This window comes from Bacillus rossius, chromosome 1, assembly GCF_032445375.1.
Source record: "Bacillus rossius redtenbacheri isolate Brsri chromosome 1, Brsri_v3, whole genome shotgun sequence".
Taxonomy (NCBI): Eukaryota; Metazoa; Arthropoda; class Insecta; order Phasmatodea; family Bacillidae; genus Bacillus; species Bacillus rossius.
The window spans coordinates 379076362-379096885 of record NC_086330.1 but is presented as its reverse complement, the minus strand read 5'-3'; the positions used below and the strand labels follow the sequence as shown (position 1 = coordinate 379096885).

The window sequence follows — 20524 nt, the reverse complement described above, 5'->3', positions numbered from 1 at the left end:
ATAAAATAGAGACAAATAACTTCAAAAACCACACACGTAAGTTTGCATCTGTCTAATTCTCTGTTAAATTAATCCTTCCTATGTTTTCAATAAAATACGTTTGTATAACAAACACCATTTAAAAAAAGTTACGTTTTTTTCTGCAATGTTATATTATTGAAAGTTGGAAATGATAGAGTAGTTATGCTAATTGACAAAATGCAGCGTAGTTTATCTAATGTTTGTGCCATTTCCGTTAACTTTATAATATAGTTTAGGTATACCGTATATACTCGTGTATAGCGCGCCCTTTTTTCCCCTCAAGTAAAGGAAAAAAATAAGGATGCGCGCTATACACGGAAAAAAAAAAAGTGAGTAGATGCGGCGGGGAGTGGAAGTCGTTAACTGCCGGTGACGTAGCCCCCCACACATACGCACAAGCAACAAGGCCTCTCTTTCACACACACACACACACACACACACACGTGCGCGCGCAAGCTCGCAGGTCTCTTGTTTATTTTTAGACCTCCCCCTCTACAGCTAGTAAAATAAAAGAGAGAGAGAGAGAGAGAGAGAGAGAATGTTGACACCAGTCCCCCTCCCACTTCCTTCGCTTCGTCGCAGCTGCTACCGGTGAGTCATCTAGTCCTCCGTGTCACATTCCTGCCTGCCTCTCTTCCTCCCGCCCACGTATCAGTTGTGACGATACAGCGCTTCATTATCTTGCGTCTACACAGCAGAGTTTAAGTATTTTCCTGACGCATCACCACACATCAATTTAAATTATCATTTGTTTCATACGTAATTACTTAACAGGTACCACAAAATGTTAGTACAATTTATTTACGGGAAAAAAAAAATTTTTTTCTTTGGAATTTGTTGCAAAAATCGTGGTGCGCGCTATACACGAGGGCGCGCTATACACGAGTAAATACGGTACCTACAATTTTCTAGAGCTGGACGAACCTCAGTTCTCTGGTTTCGAACCGAGCCGAAACGAACCTCATACAGAAATAATTGTTTTCAATTAAAATGAACCGATGACCAGCATTTTGGTCTTTAACTGAGTGGTGAGAAAGAAAGGTTCTCCATCCATATGTAAAATTAAAACATTATATAGCTTAGCTTATATAAATACCAACTTTTAATTCGTGAAGAAGTTACATCTAAATTTCAAAAAGACTATATTCCTTTTTAAGTGTACACTAACCTTCATTTTAAAAAAATATTATAAAGATGACGAACATTCAGCATAAGGCCACATAACATATTTTTGTGGTAGACATAACCTAACATTTTTAATAAGTAAAACTTTTTAATAGGACATAAAAAAAAAGACGAATGTGAATTAAGTTACCTATCCACATATTATTGTGGTAGACATAACCTAACATTTTTAATAAGTAAAACTTTTTAATAGGACATCAAAAAAAGGCGAATGTGAATTAAGTTACCTATCTACATTACAAAACCCGCTGTCTGCAGTTGCTGTTTTCTTGGAAGAATGCTGCTCGTTAGAAGAAACTTTAGACGGTTTTTTTGGGGTGGTTCTGGGTCATCCGGGTCGTCATTATCTTTTCTCCATTTGTAAAACTTCAACGACGTTAGCCTGCTCATCGCAAATCACCTCAAGAACAATAGTATTGTAAACGTAACGTAAAAAGTGTGGTTATAGAAATTTGCGTCGGAAAAAAGAAAACACGAGAAATAATGATGGCTGCCGCGACTACGCTAGTCAACTTAGTACCGTACTGTAACATTTACTGGACCAGTACTTTTAATACACAAGATTATATTAATATTTTCATTACCTGACTGTTATGACCAAAAAGGCCAAAGAAAATAAATACATCCCAGTAATTTAAAATACGTAATTTACGTAATCATTTCCTACCGCATTTGTCTTGTGTTAACTTGATCACGTTAGTTTTGCCGAAATACGAGAGTTCTCGTACAAGCGCTTTAGTTTAACGTATGGGGTACGCAATGTTTGGTGATTTTACAACACTTCTCGTATACGCACTATAGCTAAAGGTATAATATACAATACCTTTGGCATTTGTACGATAGTTTATATTACGTAGTACGACAAATGCATACAAAATTCTCTAAAGTAATCAAAAAACAAAGCGCGCCCATATGAAAAGATGCTATGCGAGTTATGCGACGATTAATAATTTTATTTTTATTTTGTCTGCGCTTGAAACTGTTGAGGCGACGATTATGCGATAAAAGTCGGAATATTACAAGTAATAGAATTTTGTTGAGCTGTTTTGTGAATGGTCTCAAATGGGGGTTAGAAAATTAGAAAAACTTATTTTTTTTTTAAACGAACGTTCGGTTTTTCGAATATATTTTAAGAGGTTTCGAACCGAACCGAACGTAAGGGTTCGGTTCGGGTTCGAAATTTTCAAACTTCGCCCAGCACTACAATTTTCAATTACTACCTAAAACTCTTAAAAACCCACCTCGAATCCCACCTCGAATCCCACCTCGGATCCTACGAATCCTCGAATCCATAGGATTCGGTATATTCGACGAATCCAAGATTCGAAAATCCCATCCCTAAAAAATATGAAAAAAAACTAGGTCACCATGACCTAGAACCAATATTATCAGGTCATCCATCTGAATGATAAAAAAAACACAATATTTATTCCTTTCAAAAGATGGGAAGGGCAAGATCCTACAACGCTACAACCCGGTCAAAACGAAATGCATCTAAGGAGTTCCAGGTGAAGACATGACCTGTGCCTGATCTCAAGACAAAGAATAATTTCACTCGTTCTAGGAAGTTCTTCCCCTGGTCGAGCGGAGCACCACGGACCACGCCTCACCTGTACCACAAGTTGTCGACGAACGCGGCATACGCGGTCCTGGGATTGATGTTGCCCGGGTCGCCCTTGGCGGGGGTCAGCGACTCGTAGTGTTCCTGCACCATCTCCATCAGGATCGTCAGGGCCTGCATGTTCTTCGACAGCTGCAACTGGAACAGGAGTACAGCATGCGTCTACGACGGCAGCCTCGAAGGCAGCGTGAGAAACAATCACTGCCAACTCTGATCAACCAAGTTACTGAACATTTTGGTTAACTGTAGGGATGTGCGAGTACCCAATATTTTCTGGTTCGGTTCGAATCCACAATTACCCGAACCCGGAATCGTTGTACGTACATGGATTCGAACAGTATTACGAATATTCACAAAAGTTATAAATTAATTTAATACGGCTCAAAAATACTAGCAGTGAAAAACAAAATTAGGCTACAATTACGTAGTATTTATAATATGATGTATCAAAGAAAGATATGTAAATTAAATAATTAACACAGTGACATTAAAAGAATTTAGAGATTTCGAGAGCTTAAACTATAATTACGAATTTCGTCGTATAGCAAACTATAAACTAAAAACAATTACATACCTACAAGAAAAAAATGTCTCGGCTATTTATTGGAGAAAAAATGGTTTCGTTTGCTGAAACATTTATAAAACTGAGATTTCCCTGTGGCGTGCAGTTTATTACGATTGAGTTGGAGAATCGAATATGTTTTGGTTTTTATATTTTAAAGTGTTTATTATTAATTAAGTTAAAAAAAAAAGAGAACACACATTTCTAAATTAATCAGTTATTTTTAATTATTCTGTGATTAATATTCGGAATAGGATTCGTATCTCAAATATTGCCAGGGATTCTAATTGGATTCGAACCGAACTGAAAATCAAGGATTCGCACATCCCTAGTTAACTGCTCTGAAAATTTCCAGATTTGGTTCTCACTTATGTAGTAGCTTGGCTTCTGGGTTGTAGCCGTGTCCTTGGCGAATAATTCACCGACGTTTCGGTCGACATTGCAGTCGCCACCATCAGGGAGCAGTTACCTAGATAGGCGACTGCAATGTCGACCGAAACGTCGGTGAATTATTCGCCAAGGACACGGCTACAACCCAGAAGCCAAGCTACTTCAAGAAAATGGCAGTGAAAGCCTGCGAACATTTTTCTCACTTATGTACACGTAATTTATAATACAAGTATGCTGGCTTCAATCATGAAGCCAGATAAAATGTAGCACTGACAAAGCACTGAAAATTCCCTTCAGTAACATAACACCCTTATTTACACTTTTCAAAGAACCAATACAATTTTTTTCGTATGGAAACATAAAAGACTAAAAATACTACGCATAAACTATAAAATATTACCGGTAAACGACTGTAAACCACCAGGAAAAAATTTAATATAATTTTTTTTTGCCATTATCTGTTTAGCAACAATTACCCCACTTAGACATTAAAAAATATTTCGTCACTTTAAAATAAAAATTAAAAAAAAAAAAAAACCAACAACAAAAACAACTACTAAGATGTGAAAAAAATAGCATCTTTTACAAAACGTATTACTCAAAAATTATAGCTAACTTAGTAGTAACTGAGTTCTGAACTACGAATGAAGTAATGGATAGTAATAATAATCATCCAAAGCATTTGTAAATAGTTATGTATTATAATAAAACTTACCGTAATATTCAAGGGCCCATCTGCAGATGACACACACACCTTGAAGCGTTTTCCAACGAGAGTTTGCCAATACTTGAGGTCGTCTTCATTGCCTGCAAATAACAATCTCCAATTTTTCCTTCAAACGACACACTCTTACCACAGTAGACACTAGAATCCCGCTAATCGAGATTAGATGTGACCTGAACCTGTCTGGTTCACCGAAAGTCCGGATTTTAACAGAATTTGCTTTAAAATGCACATAACACAAGTTTTGGTTTAATAAAAACCTTAAAAAAATCAATGTTTTTTCTCTCTCTCTCATAAATAAAATTAAATTTTCTACAGCTTAATTTTATGACTAACTGGAAATACACAATTTCATTTACTTCCGGATAGTCATAGCAAAACACCCATTTAGTTATCTAGCTTTATTGCTTGTCTTATCAATTTTCGTTTGCTCTTTAGCCCGGACTGCAGGAATATCTGACCGGGGAATCCCAGAATTCTGTATGAAATTAGAAAGAGTCAGAGGTGTGTGAGAAGGGCAGACACGTGCGACAGAACCGGGCGAAAGGCCCGCGGGGTGGGGCATCACTGAATAGTAATGGCGAGAATGTGTGTTTTAGCCAATAGAAAGGCAGTATTTCCGGGAAGTCCCCAGCTAACTGAATTTTCCTAAGGGTTTTGCACCGAGCTGTGTTCAGTCCAGTCGTTGCGTGAGGCCTGGGTCGAAAAGTCGTGCCATTTCGGCGGCTCTGACACATTTAATAACAGTCACTGAGAATAATAAAAATGGAAATTCATTTCAGACGTGTAATTATCGTTATCAGTTTCAAGTCAGTTGACGGTCACAAACGAATTTAAACACCCTTATACCTGCAACAGTTGTTGAGGTATTTTTTCAAGTGATTTTGTTTGTGCAAGGAACAGTCGTCGTGTTAGCCGGGCACGAATGTGACTTGTTACAAGGTCTTATCAGTAATTTATTCATGAAACATGCTCCAAAACACCTTGGTATAACTTTATTATACTGCTATTTGAGTTAGAGCAAACTGAAAACTGTATTTTTTAAATTTCAAACAAACATATAATTTTTTTATAACAGTGATTTTTAATAATTATGCGCAATGCATTAATAACATTAATATAGACTAATTACAGTTTAAACACATCAGAACCAGTGGGGGACACAGACTACTATTATGTAATTTGAATAATATAGAGAAATAAATAAAATATAATTTATATATTAAAAAATCACATCAACAACAAACAGTTTGGATTGTTACATTATCAATCTCCACATGAATCACTTTCTGTGGACCTCGTGATTCAAGACATTGCGACAACTCGCCCTGTGAAATGTCGCAAATCTTTTCATAACTTTGTGGGGGGCTATATCTCCCCAATCCCTCCTCTAGAGTCTGCCACTGATCAGAACGAGAAATGGTTAAGGTCTAACGGCAAACGTGGTTTGTTTTCAGACAACTCACCATGAGAGCTAGCATCATCTGTCGTGATTTTGGGTTTTTCTTCGTGCACCGGGCTGTTCAGAGACAACTGTGAGAGTGAAGAACTGACAGAATCAACAGGACTGACTGTCACCGGGTACGCGAAACTTTCGCTGACGGGCTTCGGAGAACTGCTGAAAAATGAAGAGCACAAAGTAGAGGAAACAAATCATGGAAAAAAAATTATACAATATAACGTACCAGATAAAATGTGTACTGTGAACGCTTGCGCAAATATCAGCTTTTTGTTTCAATCAAATACGAATACCCAATTATTCTGGAATATGAATATACATATATTGAATTGAAATAGCAAGTGCAAAAATTGTAATCCCACTAAAAAATTATTTTCATATCACACATCAAATACTAAAGGAAATAAATTGGTAAATATGTAGTGTAGTGGCTTCTGGTAGACTAGATAAATAAAATATAGGTGTAAGGTTGGTTAGGTTAAGTCAACTATAATAATTATACAAAATTGTTAAAATATTTAAATTTCTGAAAGAACGAAAAAAAGTGCTTTATGCAGCACCTAACCTAACTACCCTCCTATTAAAAAAATAATATTCCTTCACTTTGTGTTTATAAATCTACATTATGCTACCAAAATTAAACATGAGCAAATGTAATATGAAATTTACTGCAATTTTGCAGGAACATTGCTGATTTTTAAGTTAGAAAGCTAAAAAATTTCAGAGATGATGCCCACATCAGACAATAAATGGACGTGAATCGTCAAAAAACAAAATATAAGTTAGCAAAAGGCTGCTGGAAATGAAAGTTTCAGATTACCAGCATCACTGCTGCTTTATAAGGGGCTCTTTTGTGACTTTCATGACCAGTACTTCAGTTTCCTTACTTTGTGTGACTTTTGGGGACTTTATGACATGTAGGACCCTGAAACTACTTCTCCGAAAATAAGAAAATGAGAACCAAGTAAAAGGTAAACCCTTGTTACAAAGCATATAAATTGACTGTACTTAAAAATATTATTTACCTGAATATAAAGCTATGAATTTTTTTTACGAAAAATGTGAAACTTAAAAGTGGGGGTCACATTATAATTGCAAACTTGCATATTGAAACTGGGAACAGTTGTAAAACTACACACACTGCCTGTAAACTGCACCACTCATGCCACTCTAGCCCGGGGCTTGCTGGACCCCTGCACAGGCTGACAGATGAGAGATGAGAGATGCAGGATGAAGGAGAGGTGCAGATGAGCTACTGACTGGCTTCTATCTGCTCCTCTTCACTGGCTGCTGGCATAGCTACCCTCCCGTCCTCTTCACCCTCCCACCACCCTATGTCACCACATTCTCTGCTTTTTGAACATTTCCCCCTCCTCCCCTGCTTTTGAACCACAGTCTTAAAAACCTTTTTTTTTAACTGCGGCTTTGTGTTTTTAAAGAGACCATGTAAATCACTCTACTGACAAAAGTGGCACCAGAAAGGGTTTAGTAAATACGGAACATATTTAATAACTTAAATACCGTATTTACCGCGTAAAGGCCCCCCCTTTTTTTCCAAATTTTCGACTCCAAAAAAGGGGAGGGTGCCTATACGCGAATTTGGAGGAAAAAATAGATTTTTCTTTTTTCAGGTATGAAAAACTAACATTTCATAAAAGCAAAATGAAATACCGCCACAACTTATTTAAACGCCAATTAAATTTTGATTAAATGAAACAGCGGAACGACTGGCAAGTCGTGCATCTTTGTTCTAATGAGGGAGGGTGGGGGAGGCAGCGACGCGGCAGGAGGGAGAGGCAGAGGCGTGGCTTAACCTCCATCCTGCCACTAGCCAGCCAACCAGACAAAGGAGTGTTAGAAACAATACCAGTACCTGCAGCTTTCTTTATCTTTATGTCGTTTGAGATAGGACTAACTGCTTACGTCGGTCCTACTGAGAACGGACAAACTATAATACCAGTCTCTGTATCACTGCCGCTTACAAAATCACCTCCCGCCGCTCACAATACATGGCTTGCTGTTTGATGCATGCCAAGCTGCTCTGCCCTCAGATAAACCCAGAAAAACACATTTTCAAATTTTTTCTCAAAAATGTTTACTAAAAAAGGAGGGGGGGGGGGGGGGGGGGGGGCGTATACGCGGGCGGGGCCTTCACGCGAGCAAATATGGTCACTTTCAAGTGCTACGTACTTTAGTTGTGATTTCCAATCCATTAAGTCTATTTCATAAACTCATGATTAAGTTAAGTGTGGGGGTCGCATTATATTCAGTCCCACATTATTTTGGGGTAAATGCAGTGATTACAAAGCGCGCCATTCCAAATCGTCATGTGAGTTGTGTATTGTAATGAAGACCGTAAGGAAGTGGATGGAACTCACGTCGGCTCGGCGGGGTCCCTGAACACGACCACCGGGGGCTGCAACTTGTCGGCCCTCAGCACCTTCATCACCAGGTCAGTCTTGTGGTTCTTGGAGGCGACCAGCAGGTCGTGAACGTGGGGCAGGTTGTGCACCTGGTCCAGGGTCACCTCCACCGCCTGCGCCAACACGATGATGTCAGCCGGGGCTCCGCCCCATGAGCCTGGTCATCCTCCGTTTCCCTTCCCACACCTATCCTGCCCGGCATTTGTACCATCACGTACGTAGTCGTGTGGGTGTTTGAATTGCGCGCCACGAACTGCTGCAAGAGGGCGCTTAGCTTCAGTGCACCGCACCCCTAAATGTTATTAAATTAATATTGTAAACCTTTCCTTTTCAACCCCTAAATAGTGTTACGACAGGTCAACCGAACGAGTGTCCTTTATTTCTTAAGTATAATAATTTTTAGTAAAGCAAGTGCAAGCACGGCCAATGACGCTCCCTAACGGGCGACGGTGGAACTAATATAGGACTTTATTTAAACTGTTTTCCATGCACAAGTAATTATTACCGATAATCTGGACGTGGGTATGTGTGTATTAATTTTGTAAGAGGTTCATGTTATTATTTATAATAACCCAGGGCACGCAGTCTTACAAATGATAACGGTAATTGTGTTCGGCGCGAAGGACGCCATGTTTTCTGCCATGAGCCTTGTCTCAGCCCAGTCTCCTACTTCAGCCGGCCGAGAGCGGACGTCTTTGCAGACACCCCGAGGACATCACCACTGCGTCACTGATAGGTAGCTCTGTAAACTTAATTTATCCAAACCGCTTTCTTTTTATCCTCAGGGCCTCTCTCGGTCGGTGGGGCTGTTTTGTAATTTATTTTTATACTCTCAGGAGTTTTTTAACATCTCTCTACGTGAAAGCTTGGGGCAGCCACGTGTGTGGTCCGCCTCCTCAAGTTATACCGATTCGTGCCTCGGGCGTTTCAATCATGTAAAGGGAGGAGTGTGTAGAAGGGCGTGTAAAGTATCAATAAAACCAACTTAAACGAGTCACGTGACTTTTGTGTTCGGGGGCCACGTGGGTCCTTCCTCCAGTCAGCGGCGTGTGGGACGTCCTAAGAGCCCACTGCGGTTAGGTAGGAGCGTGCCCGACGCTGAGAGCGGGCTGAGTATAGGAACAGGTGTCAACACCGAGGTCAGGAGAGCCAATATCTCGCCTCACACGGGCCACGTAACGCCCTGAATAAGAGTCTCCAGTCTGGTCCACGTGCCCACTCACGTGGTGGCGCCCACTATTTCCGCAACCAGTACAAAACGTAAAACCGGTAGGCCCTCAATGACAACACGACAACATGACAACACACGCCACTCATCACACACCACGTCATACGAAAACTGTTCAACATACCACACAGTGGTCTCTGATTACGAAAAGCATTTACGAATATGCTTAAGGCGGCGAGCAGTTCTGCTGCTGGATTTCGTTGTATTTGTAGGAGAGTGGACTAAAAACACATGTTTTCATAATTTTTTTTTTATACGTTAAAGGTCTGGCACAGATTCTTTAAAACACTCATTACTAGGGACATGATTTTATGGTTTCAATTTTAGGTCAATTTTGTTTTTTAAAAAAGGAGATTTTAGTGAATTATTTAAAAAAATATAAATAAAAATTAAAATTTCTTAATACTTACTTCAAACAAAAATGTCACTTTATTACTTTCCCTTTACATACTTAGACAGTAAAATAATACGAAATAAAAATGTCTGGGAGAGAATATTCAGAAAAATTAAAATAATTGGACAAATTTTTATGTATTCGATAAATGTGCCAAGGTCATAAAAAATAAAAAGTTTTTATTAATAAGTAAGGACCCCAGAAAATGGTAAATAAAACTGGCTCATTTCGGTGTAAAAAAATGACAAAAGCAGTGCAAAAAAATGACAAAAGCGGTGCAAAAAACCGGTGTAAAAATTAGCAAGCGGTGCAAAAAATCGGTGTAACAATAAGCAATCAGTAGAGACAGCAAAAAATTGTGAAAAAATTATGCCATTGGCGGTGTAAAAAAAAACCTCATAGCCTTACTGCTTCCTTATTTGCCTGGCCAATTTTTGGGACATAAGTTTCTCTAAGAGTGTTGGCTGATGATGGCAAATCCCCTGCACCTAAAATGTATACATAACTTACAATATACTTATAAATAGGTAGCATTTATAAGGTTATCGCTGAAAATATTAATGGGCTAATTTATTCAAAACAATTCTTAGCCAAACCTAACCTAACCTTTTCTAGATTAGGTACTGCTGGATTACAGAGTCAAACCATCAATCAATCAGTCAAAAATATATTGTGGTGTGCTCACCATTTCACAATGCAATCCATCCTATTTATGTGTTTGTTAATCTGAGGTACTTGCATATTTATTTAAAGTAAAGGTAAGTTTATCGATAATATTGTAGGCCTACATATGCTTATGAACTTTTATTAGAGGGGGAAAACATTTCTAAATAAATAAGGCTAACCTTCAACATGGGTGTTACACCATTCCCTCATAGCTGGATGATCAGCTTTTTCCAAAGGAATGTTAACTTACAGCATCATATTAACAAAATCAGAAAAAAAATTCTTGTTTTCTGCACTTTAAAGCTTGTTTGCTTTATTCACGCTGTCGCCTATCAAGATTTGTTTAGACACGGTAGAATGCTTGACAAAATAATTGTCTTTTTTGTTTTGTTTTGTGTGTGTCATTTGCCACATGCTTTTTGCACGTGTCTTTGCGTGTACAATCAACCCGCACGTTGCAGAACTTGCACATCATAATTTTGTCCCGCTGATCAAAAATATAAAATCATCCAATTTTATCTCTCTTTCGCGATCAAACATTGTCGAAGTTTTCGGCATCTTAGCCACAAATTCAATTGTATCACAAAACTTACAAAATGTGGACGGTAGTTGTAAACACTCATAGATATGTGCACGCAAAAATGACTGCCATCTTAGCTCGATGCGATCAAATTAGGTTAGAAAAATCGACACCAGTGCGCCTTGTGGCAGAAACGACCATTATTCAAAACACGAAAACTGTGGAGTCAATTTGTTATGTTGGTAGTGCGCACATATCGATTGTTGACAATTTTTACATTTTGTTTTCATTTGCGATGGCAATATTTACTGTTTGTAAACAGAGTAATAAAAATACGTGAATTTCACTAACGTGTCAAAACGAAGATAATATCACGGCACTAGTCTTTCAGTCTATGTTTATTTCACGCCTATGTTTATGATGGCGTAAATAAATAGAACTTACGACATAAGGACATTATTTTGTGCGAAAAAGCGTGAATTTCGCGACTATGTCAAAATCAAAGGAAAGTCGCAAAATTCGTTTAAAGTATCAAATTTTCGCGTTATTTCGTGAATTTCGCGCTTCACCATTTTTCGGGGTCTCTACTAATAAGAGATGCAAGATGAAACAAAATGAATTTTTTTAAATTTTTTTTTTGCATTTGATTGAATTTATTTTTAGGTACACACTTCATGCTAAATAAATTACATTCACAGAAGTTTCTATCTATAATATAAGATTAAATTTTAGGTAATTTGAATCAAGTTTCACAAACTGCTGGTTGATTTCATGATTCTGATTGCATTTCGGTGCTAAATGGTGCATTAACTGGCATTTCGGTGTTACTGTATATGGTAAGTTGACATGCTTTTAGGTGTTATTTCGGTTTATTACAGTTCACAAAATGATCCTGTCTCTATGCATTATGCAAACAGCAAAGAAGGAATTACAACCAAAATGGCAAAGTGAAGCTACAAGTGTTTAAGACCCTTGCCTACCTGAGCCAAAATACAGTGTTCTGAGCTTCAGATGAAACTAAATGATTTGAAAACTATGTATTCCAGTTATTCGTGTGGTGTCAGTTTGCGAAAAACATTTCAGAATATGCTGAGGGCAGATGAGTAATTCTGTTGCCGAATTTCGTTTTCAAACTATATTTCTAGGAGTGTGAAAATGACTAAAAAATGTATGTTTTCAGAATACTTAAAGCACTCAAGGTACTTGCAGTACATCTTCATCTTCATTTCTCTGCCGTATGTTATTGTCACCGCTCAAACCTCATAACTGTCCTACGCACGACGAGAAGACTGCGACAGCAGTGGTCATCCAAAATATTTTACAAACATAAACTCAAAGACCATGTGATCAAAACTTTATTTATAAACAAAACTTGATACGGATACCATGTCCAATTTTGTGAATCCTAAAATCTCAACTGCAAATCCCTACTGCCAATACATAATTACATATACACATCATATACACATTTCACAGACTTTTTCAAGACCTTTCAATAAAGTTTTCTGAACCCAGATTGTGAAACCTCTCATTAATAAATAAAAAAAAACTGTTAATACAAAATCCTCATTAATGCAAAGTGTTTTCACAGTCCCTAGATATTACATAGCAGTTACAGTGTTAAGTACATAATTTGTTTAGTATGTAAGTATTTCTTTTTGTAAATAGTATTGAAACTTTTGCTTGATTTTTCTGTCTTCAATACTTTAAAAAGTCGTACAATACAAAAAAATTTGAGCCACAGGTAAAGCCTTCTTAAAATTGTATTTAAAATTCCTAAAAATAAAATAAAAAACTACATTTGGTGCTAATAAAATTATGAGCATATTCTACTTATTTTTTTTTGGGCATGTTATGCATGTAATAAATGAGAAAAATATTTTTAACTTCTATTTGAATTTGATTTAGGAAATATTTAAAAACTGTGATTAAATTCTGTAAAAGTATGGTTAATACAAACGTCATTATTGCAAAGTGACAAAATATTGGTCCTTTCAGGTTTGTGTTATTGAGGTCTAACTGCACTGCTTTAGGGGTGATCACTAGAGACAGGAAAAATTTGTGAATTCATTTCGCGATAGGCCAAAATACAAATAGTTATACCTCAGTACTGCTTTTGCTATTGGCTCACAACTCACCTGGATGACTCTGGGCCAATGAGAAACGCCTCACCAAAGCTTTATCGAAATACAGGCTGCTACGTTGGGACGTCTCACAAGACAGCAGCCAATGAGTGGGTGGCATTTGACAGAGTGTACGTAGAACTATGGAGTTCATCCTGGAGGTCATTGAACCCGCGAATTTTTCCGATCTCTAGTGATCACCGTCAGACAACTCACCTGCGGAGGCACGTTCGAGAAGACTGCAGAGATACTGTCCAGTACAACGAGAGTGAACGGGTCAACAGACACTGACGAACCCACGTCGACCAACTTCACTGTCACCTGCACACAACACAACACAACACAACATATAGTTTCATCACAACACAAATATGGTTTACAATGATAATAAAACATATGTAGTATTGTGTTCCCACTGAATAGTTGTTCCGAATATGGATCCAACTCACGAATTCACACTGGAATGCCAACTTTTCTACAAACACAAAAAAATATATATCATGTACGAAATTGGGCTTTGTACCCACCCAATTAAAATTCCACTAAAAACAGTTTTCACAGTTTTGTTCATTAAAGCAATTAAGAACAAACCATTTTTTTCCTCTCTTAAACAAGGAAACACTGGTACTTTTTTTTACAATCACTAACTAATCCCAACAGACTAATAAGCCCACATAAAAAGAGACTGGATCTCAAGCGATTAGTAATAAATGTCCGAAGGGTGGCTGACTCCTAATAAGCATTATAATCAGCCAGTAGAAGCTCTAACTTTTGTATGCAACGTGAACAAACACCCGAGTCTTCTCATACCAGAATGACGGGGAAAAAAGACCATCTTTTCCTAATGGTTACAGACCTGTAAAATTCGCGGATTCATTTCGCGATAGGATAGATAGAGTCCAAATACTTTTGACATTATTTTGCTTCAGCGATTGGGCCACAGTTTGTCTGAAGGACTCTGGGCCAATGGAAAAATCTTTAACAGGAGAATTAGCGAATCACGATCATTTCAGTCAAAAAGGTGTTGCGAGTCGGTAACCGATCAGCCGATGCAATTTGCACGAGTGCGTAGAGGATCATGCAGTCTATCCTTTAGGGGTTTGAAATGGAGAGTTTCACAGGTCTGTACTGACGGTAATCGAAGGGACACGGGTGAACGGCAGACGGCAGTACAAGTACCTCGTTGAGGCTGTCCTGGCGCTGCAGCTTGACCCTGTACCAGCCGCCGCTGATCTGCAGCGCGCACATCTTCCCGAGGTCCCTCTTGCTCACCACGAACCTCCTGCGCCGCGTCTCGGCCCGGAGCCTCGCGGCCATGCCGAGCGCGCCGCTCAGCAGCTGGAAGTACTGCTCCGTCCGGCGCACGCACACGCTCAGCCGGTCCGCCACGTGCGTCACCCGCACGCACGGCGACATGCCTTCCTGCCGACACCACTCTCCGGCGTCAGCTGCCGTACACACTAACCTTCTTCAACCACTTCATTTCGTTTACAATGCAAAAAATAATAGCACCCCGTTCTGATGCGACAGTCACACAGAATTTACTCATTTATAAGACTAATTTTTATTTATTTGAATTTTGTTACATGCGCACCAACAGTCCGGGGACTTTAGCGGTGGGCACGACGTATACAAAATATACACAAATACAAAAAGAAACAAGAAACTAAGGACAAGACATCCCTACAAAACAGACATCACAAGGACAAATATAATACTTAAAATAATAATTAGTACAAAGTAGTAAGATAGTAAGCAACAAGACATAAAATTTAATAGAGTACAATAATGTTAACTTGAAAGTTAAAAAAATACTAACTATAATTAGTTTGAGGATATAAATTACATTAAATACTTTGATCATATCTGTAATTACCTGAAGGTAAGTCACCCTCATGCAAGCAGGCGTGGCTTCTTGCTGACACCACACTCCAGCTTTAGATGCGTTACAAGCTTTCTTTAAGCCTCCACATTTCAGGTCAAGATTTTATATTGACAGTAATTACAGATAAACGCGTAGACTTTTTCAATCTGTTCAACTTTCACGAATTGAAAAAAAAAATATACAGCGCCTACTTTTTGCATAATTAGCTGCCAAAGTTACCTTTTTAACATTTTTTGGGTTGAACAAATAAGGAGAATTTAATTTATTGCAGAACCGAAACTTTTTTTTAGGTTTAACTGCAATGCCACCGGCTACTTCATGATACGGTTTGAATTTCTTTCAGAAAACATTAATTAATTTTTCCTGGCATTTCCAAATTATCAGATTTGTTACGATTCTGACAGCCAAGAAACATTGAAATGTGTTTTTGTGATGGAAATGAAAACCAGATCACGAAGTGGCCAGCGGCACGGAGCACGGGACGCGGCGTCACCTTGAGCTGCGAGGGGGCGGCCTGCAGGGCAGTCTGCTCGGCGAAGCGCAGGTTCATGTTGGCCGCCTGGTCGTAGAGCACGACGGAGGGCGGGTCGTCCAGCGTGGCCAGGTGGCAGGTGAGCAGCCTCCCGCACAGCACCTCCTTCAGGAACACTGTCAGCTCCCCGTCTGCGCTGAGCCCCTCCAGCGCGCACAGGCTGCACCGCTCCACCTGCGGCACGGCCGGGTCCCCGAGTTCCTCAACACCGCTGAGATCCCTGAGTTCCCAAACATTCCTTCATGCGATCCCTGAGTTCCCAAACATTCCTTCATGCGATCCCCGAGTTCCCAAACATTCCTTCATGCGATCCCCGAGTTCCCAAACATTCCTTCATGCGATCCCTGAGTTCCCAACCATTCCTTCATGCGATCCCCGAGTTCCCAAACATTCCTTCATGCGATCCCCGAGTTCCCAAACATTCCTTCATGCAATCCCCGAGTTCCCAAACATTCCTTCATGCGATCCCCGAGTTCCCAAACATTCCTTCATGCGATCCCTGAGTTCCCAACCATTCCTTCATGCGATCCCCGAGTTCCCAAACATTTCTTCATGCGATCCCCGAGTTCCCAAACATTCCTTCATGCGATCCCCGAGTTCCCAAACATTCCTTCATGCGATCCCCGAGTTCCCAAACATTCCTTCATGCGATCCCCGAGTTCCCAAACATTCCTTCATGCGATCCCCGAGTTCCCAAACATTCCTTCATGCGATCCCCGAGTTCCCAAACATTCCTTCATGCGATCCCCGAGTTCCCAAACATTCCTTCATGCGATCCCCGAGTTCCCAAACATTCCTTCATGCGATCCCCGAGTTCCCAAACATTCCTTCATGCGATCCCCGAGTTCCCAAACATTCCTTCATGCGATCCCCGAGTTCCCAAACATTCCTTCATGCGATCCCCGAGTTCCCAACCATTCCTTCATGCGATCCCCGAGTTCCCAAACATTCCTTCATGCGATCCCCGAGTTCCCAAACATTCCTTCATGCAATCCCCGAGTTCCCAAACATTCCTTCATGCGATCCCCGAGTTCCCAAACATTCCTTCATGCGATCCCTGAGTTCCCAAACATTCCTTCATGCGATCCCTGAGTTCCCAACCATTCCTTCATGCGATCCCCGAGTTCCCAAACATTCCTTCATGCGATCCCCGAGTTCCCAAACATTCCTTCATGCGATCCCCGAGTTCCCAAACATTCCTTCATGCGATCCCCGAGTTCCCAAACATTCCTTCATGCGATCCCCGAGTTCCCAAACATTCCTTCATGCGATCCCCGAGTTCCCAAACATTCCTTCATGCGATCCCCGAGTTCCCAAACATTCCTTCATGCGATCCCCGAGTTCCCAAACATTCCTTCATGCGATCCCCGAGTTCCCAAACATTCCTTCATGCGATCCCCGAGTTCCCAAACATTCCTTCATGCGATCCCCGAGTTCCCAAACATTGCTTCATGCGATCCCCGAGTTCCCAAACATTCCTTCATGCGATCCCCGAGTTCCCAAACATTCCTTCATGCGATCCCCGAGTTCCCAAACATTCCTTCATGCGATCCCCGAGTTCCCAAACATTCATTATGCTTGTGTTTACCCTGATGGTAGGACGGAAGTTACAACTCTACTGCTAATAAAATTAATTGGAAGCCTTACAATTCATATCAATTTTTTTCTAGATAACGTTTACAGTTAATGGCCACTGTAACTTTTAGTCTTTAAATAATTTTTTTTTTAACTGTGGGTGCAGGGAAACTGTACATAAAGTAATGGAGAGGGGAAACCAACAAAATTATCCTCCCCCCCCCTTTCAGAGCCCCTAAGTTTCTCTCTACGAACCTGCCCCTCCCTTACAGGATTTAAAAGAAGAAAAAAAAAAAAAAGACATAATAAGAAAATTATAGTAACTTAAATACATTTACTGAGAAATTATTTTAGAAAAAATTATTATATTCTTTAGAAAACTACAATAATGTATCTCCTCCCCATTATTGCCTAACATTCCTCTCAAAAACAGAAATTGCAGGAATTTTTTTTTCTTACATAGTATGTATTTAAAACCGGTAAGAACACATGTTATTGTAAACATGTCTTGAAAAATGGGTTTCATGTACCTATCAATATCATTAATAGATATATAGGCCTTGTTTTTTTTTAAACAAAGATATCAAATAATTGACATAAGAACAAAGTATTAAAAACAATGAAAAAAACAAAATTTCTCAAACCAAATTATTACTTAAATTTCTATGTGTAAACGGTAGAGTTCTAAAATTCTAGTCTTTCCTGATATTTTTAGAGTGTCAATCAATTTTCTTATAAAATTAAAATATAAATTAATATTACTCATAAAAAAGGATAATATGTTTACACTAGGCCTCACTCCTTCACAAAATCCTGGCTTTGGCCTTCCATCCCAACCACCGGCATCCGGGATCAAAAGGCTTTAAAAACAATGATAGTATCTTCTACCGTAGCGGGGCGTCATTAAGAAAACTATTAGAAAACATAACCTTCTTTTAATAGAACATTAAAAAAAATTACATTTATTAGCAGCTATAATTGCATTAGTTAAAAAATGTTATAATTTTTTTATAAAAAATAGAGAATATATATTTTTTTGTTGTATAAAAATATTTATAGTAAATTAATAATACTAACATTTTCTGCCAGAAATGTAATTATGGCAAACTATTACACAGATATTACGAGAAAATTATTTGTACATACATTATGTTCAATGAACTGTTGTTGAAATAATAAAAAAAATTGTCAAAAAAAACTTTTTAATTGCAGACAGAATGTTGTGTAGGAGTAAATAAAGCAAAGTGTTCCATGTCAGGATAATTAGTATGACATTATTCTTGGACTATCACTTTTTACTTTTAATTTATTAATTTGTGACACCTACAACACCACCATCAAATAAAGTTAGAAACACGCAAGACTGTTTGACACACAGTTCCTCACCACGTTGTCATCAGTCTTGACGGAAACATCTGCGGTGGACTGCACATCCAACACTTCGACGACCCACGTATTCTCTGGCTCCTGGTTGATGTAGTTCTGGCAAACATGAAAATAATAACTGCAACTTTAATTACGCATCACATACACACAGATAACCTTCAGTTTGAAAAAACACACTTTAAAAAAAAAAAAAAAAAAACATTGGTTACGAAGGTGTAAGCCACAAATCTGATAGTAAAATTTGCAAGAAAAAAAAATATATAGAGGAAAAAATAATATATTTATTTAAAGTCATTCTCCTTGTGGCCAGATATAGTGGCAATTAGTGAACGCACACATTTCACATTCATGTTTTAATACACACAACTAAATCATACGTTTTCATATGCATGGAAGTAATATAAAAACTTTAAAACTAATTTCTAGGTGAGATAGAAAACTAATGATACAATGATTAAATTCAAGGGCACGGTGAGAATCGCCACACAAGAGCACTCGAAACAGTCTGCCGCTGACTCACGGTCGTGGTCGGGCGGTAGTGTATCTTGGGGCCGAGTCCCGGCGCGGAGTCCTCGGAGAGGTCGGGGCAGCTCTCCACGACGTCGGGCCAGTCGGGCGGGACTGCCCTCCCGTACATGCGCTGGTACTCCCCGGGCAGGTGCTCCGCCAGCAAGCCCCCCGGGTGCTGCCGCACCAACTGTCCCCAACACACACCTCCCGAACCGTCAGCCATCCGTCCACGAGGACTCACCGTCACATGCACCCGTGGGTCTCCACCCCGTCACCTGAGCTGCATCACGGGCCGACATGCTCTAACGTAAACCATCCTTCTTGAAGTTCAGTTGCACCCACCATTTGAAATATAAGTTCTTTTTTTTTTTTTGGAAATTTTTTTCAAAAATGGGTCTATAAATATAAAATTTTTTACCTATTACCCACACGGGAAAAACACAGAAAAACAAAGCTTTTAGTGAGCAGCCATGATGTGATTAATTAGCCAACCCAATATTACAATTACAAATGTTTGCCAGACTTTAAAAATTAGATAAGCTAACACACAAAATATGCCTTATTAAAATTAACTGCAAAAAAAAAGTAATATATCAATGCTTGAATTTATAATGAATAGAGACCGGAAATATTCACGAATTCATTTCGCGATAGGCTAAAATACAAATAGTTATACCTCAGTGCTGCCTCTGCTATTGGCTCACAACTCACCTGGATGACTCTGGGCCAATGAGAAACACCAGACCAAAGCTTTATAAGAATCACAGGCTGCTACGTTGGGACGTCTCACAAGACAGCAGCCAATGAGTGGGTGTCATTTGACCGAGTGTACATAGAACTATGGAGTTCATCCTGGAGATCATTGAACTCGCGAATTTTTCCAGTCCCTAATAATGAAACATCCATACAAATTGCAGTAAAAGAAATATGACAAAAATGCATTAATCCAAAACACACGTCCGAGGATCAGACTTCTGGTATGGAAACCTAACGTGAAAAGGCACTGCCACGTACCTCCGTGCACAATCATTTTCAGACAGACATGATGTGCGCAAAAGTACATTTCTGTTCCTTGAGACACCATCCAACATACAGTCAGGTATTAAACTGTGTGTGCTTGCATCAACATTCCTCAAGAGACAAATGTAATATGAACCAGATTACACCTTGTCTGCAAACTTTTTACTCATCTTGAGTAAACACTATCTAGAAAGCCATGCAAGACAGTAACTTCTGTCAGCAACGGAGGACATTTCTTGTCAACGTTAGCAACGAGCCAGGTCGGCCATCACAGTAAAAAAAAAAAAAACACGCCAGTAG

General features: G+C 39.2%; 1 protein-coding gene across 5 annotated transcripts in view; it reads right to left on the bottom strand.

Annotated features, from left to right (window-relative positions):
- LOC134528576 (tudor domain-containing protein 7-like) overlaps window positions 1-20524 on the bottom strand; it is a 52707-nt gene that overhangs the window by 8055 nt on the left and 24128 nt on the right. For all 5 annotated transcript variants that reach the window (XM_063362319.1, XM_063362321.1, XM_063362323.1 and 2 more), the window contains 9 exons: window positions 19215-19391; window positions 18695-18790; window positions 15695-15907; window positions 14496-14738; window positions 13533-13637; window positions 8341-8498; window positions 5970-6121; window positions 4495-4586; window positions 2817-2965 (listed from right to left, as the gene is read on the bottom strand). In XM_063362319.1, coding sequence (XP_063218389.1) covers window positions 2817-2965; window positions 4495-4586; window positions 5970-6121; window positions 8341-8498; window positions 13533-13637; window positions 14496-14738; window positions 15695-15907; window positions 18695-18790; window positions 19215-19391 — 1385 coding nt within the window. The remainder of the gene's footprint in view (window positions 1-2816; window positions 2966-4494; window positions 4587-5969; window positions 6122-8340; window positions 8499-13532; window positions 13638-14495; window positions 14739-15694; window positions 15908-18694; window positions 18791-19214; window positions 19392-20524) is intronic.